Source organism: Bos javanicus, chromosome 24, assembly GCF_032452875.1.
Source record: "Bos javanicus breed banteng chromosome 24, ARS-OSU_banteng_1.0, whole genome shotgun sequence".
NCBI classification, from domain to species: domain Eukaryota; kingdom Metazoa; phylum Chordata; class Mammalia; order Artiodactyla; family Bovidae; genus Bos; species Bos javanicus.
In genome coordinates this window covers 920,188-934,375 of record NC_083891.1, presented here as the reverse complement: position 1 = coordinate 934,375, position 14,188 = coordinate 920,188, and the positions used below count along the sequence as shown (strand labels likewise).

Here is a 14,188-nt window from a genome sequence, read left to right as displayed (position 1 = left end):
CAGCCGAGGCGAGTCGGCCTGTGGATGTCTTGGCCCCTTAGACGGGGGGCCTGGAGGGGAAAGACCTGAGGCGCGAGGCTGGGCTTCGGAGCCGTGGGCCTCGGGAGGCTGAGACGGCCGGCTGCTCTGCCTCTGGAAACGTCTGCCTTGCAGGTGGCGGACTGGCCCTCAAAGCTGTGTCTGTCCGTCACCCGGGGGCCTGGCCGCCCCTGCTCAGTCAGCGGCTCCCCACAGAAAGGTCCTGGCGAGGAGTGGCTTTGTTTCGCTTTGTTTTGTCTCCACTACCTGCGAAGCTATAATCTAGCCCTGTGGGGCCGCGCCCGCCACCCGGGACAGGAGGCCTGGCAAGGCGTCGGGAGGCCTGGCCTGGCTGCCAGGCTGCTTCCAGTTCTATTTCTAGCTTCGTGTCCTGCGGTTCAACCCCAGCAAATGCTGAAGGGGATGTTCCTTAAAATGAAAAACAAAAGTCGCGTGTCGTGTTGCCTCTCAGGGTCTGTGACCGACAAGGGGGCGAGGTGCTGTGACGATGCAGCCACGGTGGGTGTGGGCGAGCGCGGCCGGCAGTGCATCCGCGTGCCTGCTGCTCCCCAGGAAGGGCGAGGGGTCCTGACCTCACTGGCAGGGAGGGTCCGAGCGGTCAGGAGCCTGCGGGGACGCCGTTGGCCATAGTGGAGGTACACCCGGCAACTTTTTTGTTGATCGTTCAGTGAAGTGTTAGTTGCTCAAACGTGTCTGACTCTGCGACCCCGGGGACAGAAGCTGGCCAGGCTCCTCTGTCCATGGGATTCTCCGGGCAAGAATACTGGCATGGGTTGCTGTTCTCTCTCCAGGGGATGTTCCCGACCCAGGGATTGAACCAGGGTCTCCTGCATTGCAGGCAGAGTACCGGTTGTTCAGACTTAGCACGACTGAGTGGTTCTGGAATGAGTGGTTTTCCAGAATGAGAGGAAACACTCCTCCCCACGCTGGTCTGGGACGTGCTGTGGGTAGACCTCGCTGTGGGGGCTGGACGGGCCAGGAGCTATGCATTGTCCCCTGGCTTCACACTGGCATCCAGCTCTGTGTCCACCAGGAGGACGGGGTCTGCCCTGGAGGCGAGGCCGCATCTGTCTTCAGAGATGAGGCACGGTTTTATGAATGTCCGTTACGTTAAGGCTTCTTGAATAGGCTCTCCCTGGTATTCGCCTAGACTCCTGCGCTGTGAGTTAATGACCCTCCTTGGCGGGCGGCCAGGCTCTGGAGGCAGCGGCAGAAAGTGCATATCGTGGGTGCTGAGCCCTTTGGTGCTGCCTGACGTGATGTGAATCAGCCTGGGCATCTCAGGATTTTAAGAAATTCGCTGAAAATATTTCCACCCCATGTAAATGTAATCCCTTTGAATAGTTAAATAACTCAGATTTGAATACAGTTCAGGTGGGAAATAAGCCCAAATTGGGTGGGAGTGGGGCAGGGGGAGCGGGGAGATGCCCCCCAGGGCGGGCAGGCCCAGGCGGCTGGCAGCAACCTGTGGGCGTTTCGTCCTGCAAGGGAGGTCTTCGTCCCAGGCTCCGGCCGAGCTCAGAACAAAGTTTAGGCACTTAGGAGTTTCGCTTCATAATTTATTTAATTAAGGAAAACTTGTGCATAGGGGGTCTTGTTTGTGTTCTAAAAGCCTCATGCCTTTCTTTTCCTCATTGATCCATGGTTCTCTACAGACCTGGGTTAAACAGTGGCCCTCCTTGGAGGCTCTAGGGGTCTGACCCTTGCTCCAGTGTCCCTTAGGACCACGGGCTGTGGCGGAGTCCTGCGGGCAGGTGGTCGTGGGGCCAGGACTCGCTCTGCTAACTGTAGGATTTTTCTTCGAATTCTTGAAATTACCTTCCTGCCAACAAATGGTAGTTCAGGGGTCGGATCAGCCGTAAGTCCTAAAATAAAGGACAGATTTGCGTCATACTGTTTGGCTGAGCGGGAAGCATGGGATCTGTTCCCTGGACCCCGTCAAGGCCCCGCGGGCTCTGGGAGCTGGAAGTGGCCTGCCAGCCCGTGGCGCCTGGTTTGTGCTCTGTGTGCCCTGCCCGTCAGCCTCCTGCTTGGGCTCCCCTCCTGGAGTTGGCTTCATTCTTTAAAACGAAGTCCCTTCTTCGCTGAGTGCTGCAGTCTGTGTGCTGCACACGGACAAGAGCGCTGTGAGCCACGGTGGCCCCAGAGCGAGGGGTCTGGTCTAGGGCACAGTCACTCCTCCTGGGGCAGCCAGGCCTGGGGGCCACGCCCACCTGGTAGCCTGCGTGGTGTCCTGGCCACCGGGACAGGGCTGCCTCCAGGACGGACGTCATGGAGGCGCTGGAGCACGTTTGCCTAGCAGCTGCTGCCCCCGGGGAGGGGCCCCCACAGTGCTGGGCCAGGCTGGCCTGTCCCTCTGCTTCCAGGCACCGTGTGACCACCATGCTGGCAGAGGGGCCCGTGTGTGGGCGGGGGGCAGGGGCCAGGGTGGGCGACCCCACCCCCTGAGATGGAGCCAGGTGCTGCGCCGGCGGTCGAGAGGACCTGCCTGGGAGGAAGCCAGTCCTCGATGACCTCCGAGGCGCCTTCGTGACTCACCCGTGGTCTGGGGACACACCGAACATGGCACAGCCACGTGTTGAGAAATCCCTGCCGTGTGTGTGGGTAACACGATTTGTTAATATTCTGCACGTTGATCACGGTCCTCATCACATCTCACTGTCCAGGTGGTACTGCTCGACACTCCAGCCTGGCTGGCCGGCCTGCTTTTGATTGGACTGGTTGATGTCTGACTTCTTACCTGAAGCCTCGCCAGCGCTGGGAACAGTTGTTTGTTTTCTGAACGAGCAGCTCTGGTCAGAATGGTCTGGAGAGTTGGGCCACGGTGAAGGGGACCTTCCAAATTGGAGGTCTGTGCACGAGGCTGGGACGTCCACGGGGTGTGCACCTCGCGGTGGCCAGAAGGGGCCCTTGGTCCTGCCTGGTGCGTCTGCTGGACGCCTTTGGGAAGAAGCACAGAGACGTGCTTAGGCTCCCGTAGTAACGAGGATTCTGGCTGACGCCGCTGTCCAGTCAGTTTTGCCCTGAGGGTCAGACCCTCGAAGGGGCCCCGGGGCCTCCTGTGGGAGGGGCCCCTACCTGCTGCCCGGGCCCCTCTGTGTCCAGGGCCTCCGCCGGCCCAGGCTGAGGTGGGTGTGTCCACACCTGTCCTGAGGGCTCCCTGCAGGGTGGGTGGGTCTTCCAGGGCCTCAGCGGCCTGACCTGCAGCCCCCGGGCCAGCTGCTTCTCAGAAGTCTTGACCGTCTCTTCTGGATGTGCCTTTGCAGGGTTGTTAACTTCCTGGAGATTTTTACAAAGATGGTAATCTGATTCTCACCATGGTTTTTGTGTTGAAGTGTCGGTGAGACTGCGGGTGTTGGTGTGAGGACGTTGAGGGCAGCTTCGCCTGGCAGCCCCAGGAGGGTCCCTCCATCCCCCTCAGGAGCATGGGGGCGGGTGGGGGTGGGGACGACAGGGCTGGTGGGGTGGGGTGGGGGGGTGTCTGCAGATCCGCTTACCCACCCCCCCCCCCCACCTCCTCCCCCCGCCCCTGGAGCTTCAATTCCCTCAGCTGCAGTTTCCCGCTCTCGTCCCTCTCAGCCTCGCTCCGGGGCTGTTTAGATTCCAGCAGCGACTCTGAGCATCTGGACGCCTTCTCCCCGAAAGATAGGCTGCCTGCGAGACCCGGGGGCGGGGCAGGCCTGCGTGCTCTCCCGGCCTGCCCTGTTGAGGGGCAGCTGAGAACAGTGTTTTATGGGACGGTATTTCAGAGTGTAAAAGCCGGAGCTCCTCACTAGCAGGGATGGTAAGGGCCTGGGTTACCAGAGGGTGGTCGCAGGCTTCTTTTGAAATAAGTGAGAATGGAAATAGATCTCCCCCGATTTGGGAAGCTAGACCCGCTGTTGTTGGTAAATCCGTGGTGTTTGAGCCTGCACTTCGAGGCCCCTGAGCTCTAGGGTCTGTCCAGGCAGGTTCAGAAGCCTGGAGGCTGGATGAAGCGTCTCTGGGGCCAGTGTGCTGGGCCGGGGAGGTGGTGTAGGGTTTCCTCAAGTGGCTCCATTATTCAGAGACCTTGGGAGACTCGGCTCCAGGCTGCGGTCATGAGGAACCAGCAGTTATGAACCGTCTGTTCAAATCGGAAATCCAGGCGTGTGGTTTGCTGCTAAAAATGACTAATTACAGTAGTAATGATTTTTTATACATATTTTACTGAGGTTATAATTAAAAAGAGCCAAATTATGGCTGTACATCGATACCCTCTGCTTCTCTTTCTTTTGAAAGGATTCCTGGGCCCCGAGTCACTGTCAGAGGTTGCGTGAGAGGCCCCGGAGTCTGTGTGCTCATCTCAGTGCTTTGTCTCTGGTGATCAGTCTGTTACAACGTCCTTAAACGTCCCGGTCCCAGGGTCTGACACCCTGGGTCTAAACCCTGTCCATCTGTTCATTGAACAAATCAGCACCATTTGGACTGGAAACAGGAGTGGACCACAGAGCGCACTGGGATGGCTCTGACACCCCCATCCTGAAACCCGTGGTTTCCTCTAGTGGAAGATATGATGGATGATCAACGTTATGTGGGGGAGATAAAGTGGGGGAGGGTGACATGCGTGTCGGGCTGGGGGGTTGGGATTGGGATAGGGTGGTTGGGGGAGGCAGTGTTTGAGTAGAAGCAGAAAAAAGGGGCCCCGCGTGCGGCTCTTGAGGAAGGAGTGTGGGCAGACGGAAGCCCCATTGGGCGTGTGACCGAGTGTGAGGCCACGGCTGGAGTGGAGAGAGGAGGGCCAGAGGGGCGGGGGCCCTGAGGGCAAGGCCAGGGCGGGTGAGCAGCGGGGTCATCTCAGTGGCCTACGGGGTCGGGGGTGGGGGGCCCATCTCAGTGGCCTGTGGGGTCGGGGTCGGAGGTGGGGGGCCCCACACCCCCAGTCCAGGCCCTCACCATCTCCCTCTTCCCTCCAGAGCACTACGGCTACGCCGCCCCCGGCCTGGGTGCGGGCCTGCCCCTCTCTGCGGCTCACCCCTCGCTGCCTGCTCCATGCCACGACCTGCAGAGCTCGGCCGCGGGCGTCTCCGCCGTGGGCTATGGCGGGGCAGTGGACAGCGGGCCCTCAGGCTACTTCCTGTCATCCGGCGGCATCCGGCCCAACGGGGCTCCGGCCCTGGAGAGCCCGCGCATCGAGATCACCTCCTACCTTGGGCTGCACCACAACAGCAGCCAGTTCCTGCATGAGGTGGACGTGGAGGACGTCCTCCCCAAGCGGTCCCCATCCACGGCCACGCTGAACCTGCCCAGCCTGGAGGCCTACCGTGACCCCTCCTGCCTGAGCCCCGCCAGCAGCCTGTCCTCCCGAAGCTGCAACTCTGAGGCCTCGTCCTACGAGTCCAGCTTCTCGTACCCATACGCGTCTCCGCAGACGTCCCCCTGGCAGTCCCCCTGCGTGTCCCCCAAGACCACAGACCCCGAGGAGGGCTTCGCCCGTGGCCTGGGGGCCTGCGGCCTGCTCGGGTCCCCACGGCACTCGCCCTCCACCTCCCCCCGCACCAGCGTCACCGAGGAGAGCTGGCTGGGGGCCCGCACGTCCAGGCCCTCGTCCCCCTGCAACAAGCGCAAGTACGGGCTCAACGGCCGGCAGCTGTCCTGCTCCCCGCACCCCTCGCCCACGCCGTCCCCGCAGGGCTCGCCGCGGGTCAGCGTCACCGACGACACCTGGCTGGGCAACACCACACAGTACACCAGCTCGGCCATCGTGGCCGCCATCAACGCCCTGAGCACCGACAGCAGCCTGGACCTGGGTGACGGCGTCCCGGTCAAGGCCCGCAAGACCACGCTGGACCACTCGCCCGCGGTGGCGCTCAAGGTGGAGCCGGCGGGCGAGGACCTGGGGACCACGCCGCCCACGCCTGACTTCCAGCCCGAGGAGTTCGCGGCCTTCCAGCACATCCGCAAGGGCGCTTTCTGCGACCAGTACCTGTCGGTGCCGCAGCACCCGTACTCGTGGGCCCGGCCGCGGTCCCCCGCGTCCTACACCAGGTGAGCGGCGCGGGCGGGGCTGCAGCCTCCCGGCATCCCTCTGCCTTCTCCAGCCTGCGTCTGTGTCCAATCTCCCTTTCTCAGGACCTGGTCACGTTGGCTGAGGGCCAGAGAGCTCATCTTCACGCGTTCTGTCCTTCTTAGGCCGGTGCCCAGACGAGGCTGTGTTCTCCAGCGCTGGGGGGACCTTCGGGCACATTGTCTGCCGTCTTGGGGCTTACTAACACGTGGGCTGGGTTTTTGTTTTGCTCCCTGTAAAGCCAGGCGCAGCTCCTGTCTCTCTGTTTTCGCCTCCCCTGCTCACACCTAATTGCTGTCACTGCACAGTCGGCGCAGATGGGGCCCTGCTCACAATTCCCCGGAGCAGCCCGCGCGCCCGCACCAGCCGTGCCGGCTTGGGAGCGACTCGGTGCCCCTCCCCAGAGACCGCCGCCTGGCAGGAGCCCCAGCTCCTCCGAGCTGCTAGTTGCATCTTGGGCTGTTGATTTTTCTTTTTAACGGTGTTGGGGCTGCTGCTTCTGCTCCATTGGGTCCCCTCACTCAGCCCGGGGCTTTTATTTTTAACTAAACAGCTTTCCCAGCAGGTGGACCACTAATGACCCCTAGCAGAGTGCTTTCTGCCCCGGGACTCTGGTCAGGTGTCGGCCATGCGCACAGGCCCTCCCTGGAGGCCCGTGCTCTGCCAAGGGCTGTGGCTGCCTCCCAGGAAGAGGCTTCTGCCTGTGGATTCAGTGTTCGAGGCTTGTTGCTGCTCCTGTTTGCTTCTGGAGGCAGGACTGCGTGTTGGCCCCGTGGCTTCCAGCTGTCCTGTCCAGACCTTGAGGAGAGTGAATCAGGGTGTTATTTGTTACAGAGCTTTCTGTGTTCTCTTCAGAACCGTCCTTTTCTCTAAACTAAAGATGTAGTTAGAGCTGTAAGTGGACAGTTTAGTTCTTGGTGCCAAACCTTTACAGAAGCTTGTGGCAAAAAAGCAATGTGAGTTTCTAAAGCTGAACGCTTCCTTTCCGCCGGCATGGGTAGCGGTCGAGAGCCAGGGGGCAAGGGGGCCGTGACGGGTCTTGACAGGCTTCAGGGTGCATGCACATAGAGTTCAAAAAGCTGGCGTTTCCAAAGTTACTGTCAAAACAGATGTATCCCGAAACGTGGATTTCATTCATGAATGTGAGAGTTTAAAAAAATCCATTTGGAGGCATTTTAAAATGTAAGAATTTTTATTCACGCTGTCTTTATAATTATTATAAAAGTTTTATAATTATATAAAGAAAGAATACATCAAAGCACCCTTCTCCAGTTTAGAACGAGGCTTCAGTGAACTCGCATGGTGACGTTGGCTTGAAGGTCCTAAGGGCTTGCAAGGAGACCATGAGCCCGTATCTCTAGGAGCCGCTAGGACCCAGCCCCACTGACGGGGCGGTTTAAACAGCAGACGTTCCTTCCTCACAGTCTGGGGCTTGGAGCCCACGGTCCAGCCATTTGGCTCCTTCTGCCGTCATTGGATGCGACCGCTTTGGGGGCTCACCCTAACTTGACGGCCCCTGTAAAGACTGAGCCTGCAGGCGCGGGGGTCTGCTGCCGTCCTGGGGTTAGGACTCCACCCTGGAGCCTCTGTGGGGAGCAGCTCAGCCTGTGACCCCAGGTGGACGGGGCGGCTTTCTCGAGCCCCAGTGCTGGGGTGCCCATGGGAACATGCGTGGTTCTGGGGGTTGTCAGTGATGGAAAGCACCAGGGCTGCCCCGTTTCTGCTCAGGGGGCTGCTCCGCAGGCTGAGTGCCCCGCTCTATCTCCCGGTCCAGGCCCCCTCGGGTGGGGTCCCCCAGCACTCCTGTGAGCTCGCGCCAACAAGCCCCACACTTCCTCCCGGGCTTGAAGTCAGCTTTTCCCACTGTTTTGGTTCCACATCAAAATATGTTTCCTGGTCCCTGGCAGTGTTTTCCTTATGATCCTGTCCACGGGTGCCAGGGGCCAGCTGGAGAAGGGAGAGGTCAGGCCGTTGCCCTGGGGGGTGGTGACCACACTTCCTGCCCTTGGACGCTGCTGCGCGTGCCTGGGGACCGGTGGAGGGAGGGGGCTGGCATCAGGTGTCAGTGGGTCTCGGGCTGCACGGCCGGGCGCCCGGTGCTGACAGGCTCCGAGGTCTGGGATGGGCAGTTTATCAGGACAGATCCATTGCCACCCCCGTGGGAGCAGGCAGCCCCTCTGGGCACATCCACGACTATCCTGCCAGCGAGAGGAACTTTTTAATGAGACGTGTGTGGCGTGGGTCTCTTCCCGAGGAATGTGGAGTCCATGGGATCACCGCTCCCAGCACACGCGGCCCTCTGTTCTGCGTGGAAACTTCCGACAGTCTCACGGGGTCAAAGATGATTCCCAGTTCCTGCCACAGAAGGGGTTGTGTTTGTGGAATCAACAGAGTTGTTGGACAGAAGTTCGTAGCTTTTAAAGAAGAGTTTTGATGTAGAGCCTCAGAGAACGGTGCTCTGCTCCTGAAGCTTGAGAGACGCAGAGGAGTCACAAGTGACCCATCTGAAGGCTGTCTGTCCAATGGCTTTAGCCAGGCCACGGGGGGGCCTCTCCAGGGAGGACTCCCCGCGCCTGTCCTTGGATGAGAATAAGCAGGTCCTCCCACGGCGCTGACAGCGACGCTGCCCCTGACCGTGGCAAAGAGGGCAGAGATGGCTGTGGATTGACTCCCGCTGGTGGCTTCAAGGGGCTGTCATTGTCCCGGAGATGCTCAAGCGTAAGCCTGTGTCGGTTCAAGAAAATGTACTGGAACTCCTGCCCTGGCAAGGGTGTCGTCCTTACCCAGGGCCTGCATGCGTTCAGGGAGCTTGTTCTTCCTTTGGAATGGGCTTGTGGAGAGGCCTGACTTCTGACGTCTCAGTGCTGTCTCTGTGCCCGGCAGAATCTCTGGATGTGCCTTCAAGGGGCAGGGTTATGTGAGGAAAGGACTGGAAGGAGCTGGTCTGGGAAGGCAGAGTGTTTTGAGACACGCCGTTTCTGACAGCAGCAGCGTTGAATTAAATCACTGCAGACGAAACTTTGCTTTGTGGTCTGAGCATTACTGACTTATTTCTTTGTTAGCCACGTCCTGAGGCTTGGGGCGTCTTAGTTCCCAGACCAGCCCTGCGCCCCTAGCTGTGGAAGTGCGGAGTCATAACCACTGGGCCCAGGAGAGCCCCCACTGTGGGGTCAACTTTCTGAGGGGTGCGGGCATGTGATGACCCCACTGCTTGTTCTGGGTTCAGCGACCCAAGGGGCTGCGCTTCCCAGTCAATGTGTTTCAGACACAGTTTCTTCTAGGTTTTGGGTACAATTGATGACTTTAATGATATCTGTGACCTTCGTGCTGTGCCCAGGTCTTAGCTCCCAGAAGCCTGATGAAGCTACAATTGATTGACTGTATCTTTAAGTTATATGAATATTTCAGAGTTTACCCTAATTTGGAAAAAGATTAAATAAAACTGTATGCTGGTAACAAATCTGACCACACATCATTCCACTGGAATGACTGCCCTGGCCCTAGCCGTCTGCACTCGGATAGTTTGCATCGGGCCAGCCCACCCGAGGTCTTGGACACATCGCTTCTGGGTTATTTTCCCTTTTCTGACCTGGCCGAGGAGCTCATCATCTGGAGGTCACAAAAGGAAGCTCAGCAGGGACACCCCTGGTGGTCTTGTGGTTAAGACTTGGCATGTCCACTGCAGGGGCCGCAGGTTCAATCCCTGGTCCAGGAACTAAGATCCCACGTGAGGCAGGGACAAAAAAAAATTTACACCCTTCCAATAAAAGGAAGCCGCTGACAGTAAGCTTTAGAAAGAAACCAGTGAGTGGAGTGGTCTCCATACGTCCCCCCCAGTGCTTACAGGACCAGGGCCCAGTACCCGGGCCACTGTTCAGGCCCCGCTGGTAACAGGTAGAGCTGGACTCAGGCCATGAGTGGCAGCCCCCTGGCTGGGCCCTGCTCCCAGGAGTCGTGATGCATTTGCCTGCTAGGTGGGGGGCTCTGGCGGTGTCGAGGGCTGGGATCTCTCTACAAAGTCCATGTCCTGCTTGCAGGGTGTTGGTGGCTGCTCGGGGAGATGGGAGGCCGGCAGACTGAGGCCTCAGGAGCCCAGAGGCTAACTGTGGCCTCAGCTGTGCAGAGGCGTCTGCAGGTGAACTCGGTGTCCAGAGTCGGGCCTGGGCTGCGATTTCTGCAGATCATGCTTGCTCGCTGCAGGAGTAGATAGTCTCAGAGGTCTAGTGCCCAGCTCCCCATGGAGCAGGCTCTCGTGGCTCCTCAGAGTCCACCGTGGACCCTGGACACAGCGGCCTAAGCGCTGACTTCCGGCGGGAAGGCGTAGCCTTGAGGGTTCAGCTGAGATCTGCAGGTTTGCGGCAGAGGCTTCTCTGCACCTTTCAGTCTTTCCTCGAGATGCAGGTGGAGGATGTGGGCCTGACTGCTCTTTTTTTTTTTTTTCAAAGATTTATTTATTTTGTGTTTTGGCCGTGCTGGGCTTTTGTTCCTGTGCACGGGCTTTCTCTAGTTGCGGCGAGCGGGGTCTCCTGTCTGGTTGGGCTCTCGGGCTTCTTGTACTGGCTTCTCTCAATGCAGAGCAAGGCTCCAGGCGCACAGGCACAGTAGCTGTGGTGCGCGGGCTTAACTGCTCCATGGCACGTGGGATCTTCTTGGACCAGGGATCGAACCTATGTCTCCTGCGTTGCACAGTGGATTCTGTATCACTGGACCACCAGGGAAGCCCCCGATTGCTTTATTGGATGTTATCCTATGAATGTCTGGTATTATTAGCTGTGAAGAGGAGAACGAGGATCTCAAGGACTTTTGCATTCCTGGAGAGGATCAGTTTGAGTCTTTGTGGCTTTATACACTGATTTTCAAGTCGAGCCTTGAGATCCGTGCTGGTTGATTTTGTGGATAATCCAAGTGCTCAAAGAGTTTTGCTTTTGAGACTGGACAGCTCCCGGCCTGTTCTTGCTCTGACCCAGCTGGCCATGGCATGCGTGTGGGGCTGGGCTGCACTCGGGGGTCTCCAGTCTTGAGTTTCCCAAACTGGTAGGAACCTGACCGGGAGGAAGTGTCCAGTGACAGCATGCACCAGTGACCACAGAGAAAAGAGAACTCTTTCTGTCCAGACGTTTTCCTCTGAAGAGAGTGCGGGGGACTCAGGGCCTCAGGCACCTGCAGTGCACCTGGGTTAGGCAGCCAGGGAGACACGGGGCCCATCCTGCGGAGGGTGAAACTTAGTCACATTTAAGATGAGGCCCTCTGTGGACATTAACGGGCCTTCGCTGACAACTGTTCCTTGGGTTCATGAGCAAAAATGTATGTGTCGTGATGGGGTTTGCTTTTTGAATAAATGCTTCTAAAATAACCTCCTGGAAGCTGGGGCTTCACACCCAGCCTCGAGCTGGTTTTTGGTGAAGAAAGTAACCGCCCAGAGGCTTTGCGTCCAGGTCAGTTAGCGGGCTGAGTGCAGGCACCCCACCCCGCCACAGGCGCACGGAAGCGCTGGTTAGTGCTGCGCCCTGCCCCGGCGCTTGTCACTCCGGCCACGCCGTTTCCATGGCCCGTTGAGGTGGACGGCCCTGCTCAGGCTGTGTGGAGGACGAGCAGGTGGCCTCCACCCGCCAGCACCCCCTAGGGGCTCAACCTCATCTGAGCCCCCCTCCCATGGGCACAGGGACACGTCGGGGACTCTGGGGACCAAGCTGGCACTCAGGAGGGGTCTGGGCCAGTGTGACCTGGGCAGAGCCTCCTGGGGGAGCTTGGGCCTTAGGACAGGTGGCTGGCCGCAGAATCTCAGGGTCAGGGTGCTCTGTGTGTGGCACCCCAAGGACAGGCAGGGGATACGTGGGTCATTGGCCCCCTTGTACGTTACTGCCCAGCTCTGCCCCTCGCCCCCCATCCACCCACTGATACCCCGGTAAAAGCACTTCTCCAGCCTCCTCCAGGCCGCCAGCCCCCTCGGCCTGTCCTGTCCCTAAGTCCCCTCAGTGCAGAGGAGGCCGTCCCGACAGTCGGGGGTGACAGCTCACAGTGTCCTGAGACCCAGGTGAGAGCTCCTGTCTGAACGGCCCCTGTTGCATCCCTTCCAGGCCCATCAGAAGAGCCCGGCCAGCTCTAGACTCGGGCCTTCCCGTGGTTGACCCCAAGCGCCTCCCTGAGGGCCCCGAGAACCAGTGAGGGTCACCACGGAGAGATCAGCCTTGCCCAGCAGCCCTCCAGGAAGGTGACCTCTCAGTGGGAGCAGCTTTCTTGCCTGGACTCTGCCGGGGGCGGGGGGTGGGTTGGCCTTCGGCGAGGTGTGTGGTCCCGGCCCGGCCTCGGCCCAGAGCGCTCTGGGAGCCCAAAGACTCTGCTTCATTAAATAGCTGGGAACTGAGCCCATGACCTTTTTTAAAATTAAAGGGAAAAAGTCAAATCAAAGCAAGTAAGTCAAGCAGCCCTTCCTTGGCTGCGACCCTGGGAAAATGCGTTTCTTTCAAGCTTGGGGTGACGGCCTTCCCCTCTAGGTCTGGTCTCCTTCGGGTAGATTTGAACCCTTCCAAGTTCAGAGTTTGTATCTTCAGCTCTTTTAGAAACAGCTGAGTTCTAAAACCTTTGCAGTTTTCTTCTAAGTGATAGGTCCATTATGGGCTTTAGCGCTCAAAAATTCAACACTGAAAGGACTGTACCCAAAGCATCTGCTTGGAATAGCAGCTCCCCCCCACCAACCCCAGGTGTCTACAGGAAGGAGAACTTCACAGCACAGGGCTCCCTGAGGCTCGTCTGTGGCTCCTGGCGTGGGGCACGTGGGCAGCCGTTCAGTGGGAGCTGTTCTCAGTCGTGAGTGGACATGGCCTTTCTGTGGGAGGAGGTTCGGGGGGCCCAGGCTCAGGTGAAGCTGGACGAGGGAATAGTCACCGAGCTCATGGGGTGAGAGCAGGAAAGTGGAAAGGAGGGTGGCTTGGGGGCTTTACAGCTAACAGTGTTCCCTGTGGCATATTTTTTAATGTCAGTAAACCAAAAGGAACTTGAGTGCCTGCTGGTTCCGGCCTGGAAGATCACCGTGGAAACTCGAGGGTGTGTTTCTTAGATTTGCTCTTTCAGTTTGTGTCACAGAAAAACAACCCTGTGCAGCGTCGGAGACTCGTCACGGTGCCCACACCCACCCCTAACAGACGGAGGAACTCGCAGTCCACCTGCCTGCCCCCGCCCACGCCCACCTTGCGTGACCTTTCCAGTGATGTTCAGTGTGCGTCTTCCAGAGACGGGTCAGGTTTAGACACGAATTGTGGCACCAGTCGACATCACACTAGACACTAATGTGTGATTTAAATAATCCCTTGGTGTCACCCAGCGAGTGTTCAGAGACCCCCTGACCCGTGGTTTCCCCGAGGCCGTCGGAGTCCGGCTCCACGCCTCCCGGTCTGCTCAGGTACATGAACCATCGTTTCCCCCGCGCTCAGCTGGAGGAGCTTGGCAGGTCCCAGTCCTGGGCCTGGAGTCCCTCGTTGCCTGTAGGCAGACGCATGTCAGATGTCAGGGGACACTTGGAAGCCCGGACACTTTGGTGGATGTTACCCCTGGGGGTTCAGGTGTTTATGTGTATGTCACCACCACTGGGGTGCCCGTTAGTGTTGCAAGAAGATGCTACCTCGAGTGCCCTTCCCTATGAGGCTTGGCCCAGATTACAGCCAGCAGGCCCCGTGCAGGGGCCAGACCCCCAGGAGGCATCAGGAGCCCCGAGGGGTCGTGCTCTGTGATGGAGGCTGTGGGTCTGTGCCAGGGACATGACCAGCAAGGCTGCCGGGGTCTCACGCTGGATGTGCACCTCTTCAGTGTCTACAGTGGTGGTGGTTTAGTCACTCAATCTGGTCTGACTCTTGTGACCCCATGGATTGTAGCCCACCAGGCTCCTCTGCCCATGGAATTCTCCAGGCAAGAATACCGGAGTGGGTTGCCATGCCCTTCTCCAGGGGATCTTCCTGATCCAGGGATGGAGCCCAGGTCTCCTGCATCACAGGTAGATTCTTTACCATCTGAGCCACCTGGGAAGCCCTTTTATATCTGTATAAAAAGGCAAAAACATATAAAAGGGATATATCAACAAAATAAAATAGATGTGATACTCTGGCTTTTTTTAAAGAGGATGAGGTGGTT

The 14,188-nt window shown here is 58.7% G+C and overlaps 1 protein-coding gene across 6 annotated transcripts in view; it reads left to right on the top strand.

Annotated features, from left to right (window-relative positions):
- The window catches only part of NFATC1 (nuclear factor of activated T cells 1), an 87,976-nt gene that overhangs the window by 8,635 nt on the left and 65,153 nt on the right, over nt 1-14,188 (top strand). For 5 of the 6 annotated variants that reach the window (XM_061399462.1, XM_061399463.1, XM_061399461.1 and 2 more), the window contains exon 2: nt 4,974-6,045. The exons of the other annotated variant lie outside the window; for it this stretch is intronic. In XM_061399462.1, the coding sequence (XP_061255446.1) occupies nt 4,974-6,045 (1,072 nt within the window). The remainder of the gene's footprint in view (nt 1-4,973; nt 6,046-14,188) is intronic. 6 annotated transcript variants of the gene reach the window in all.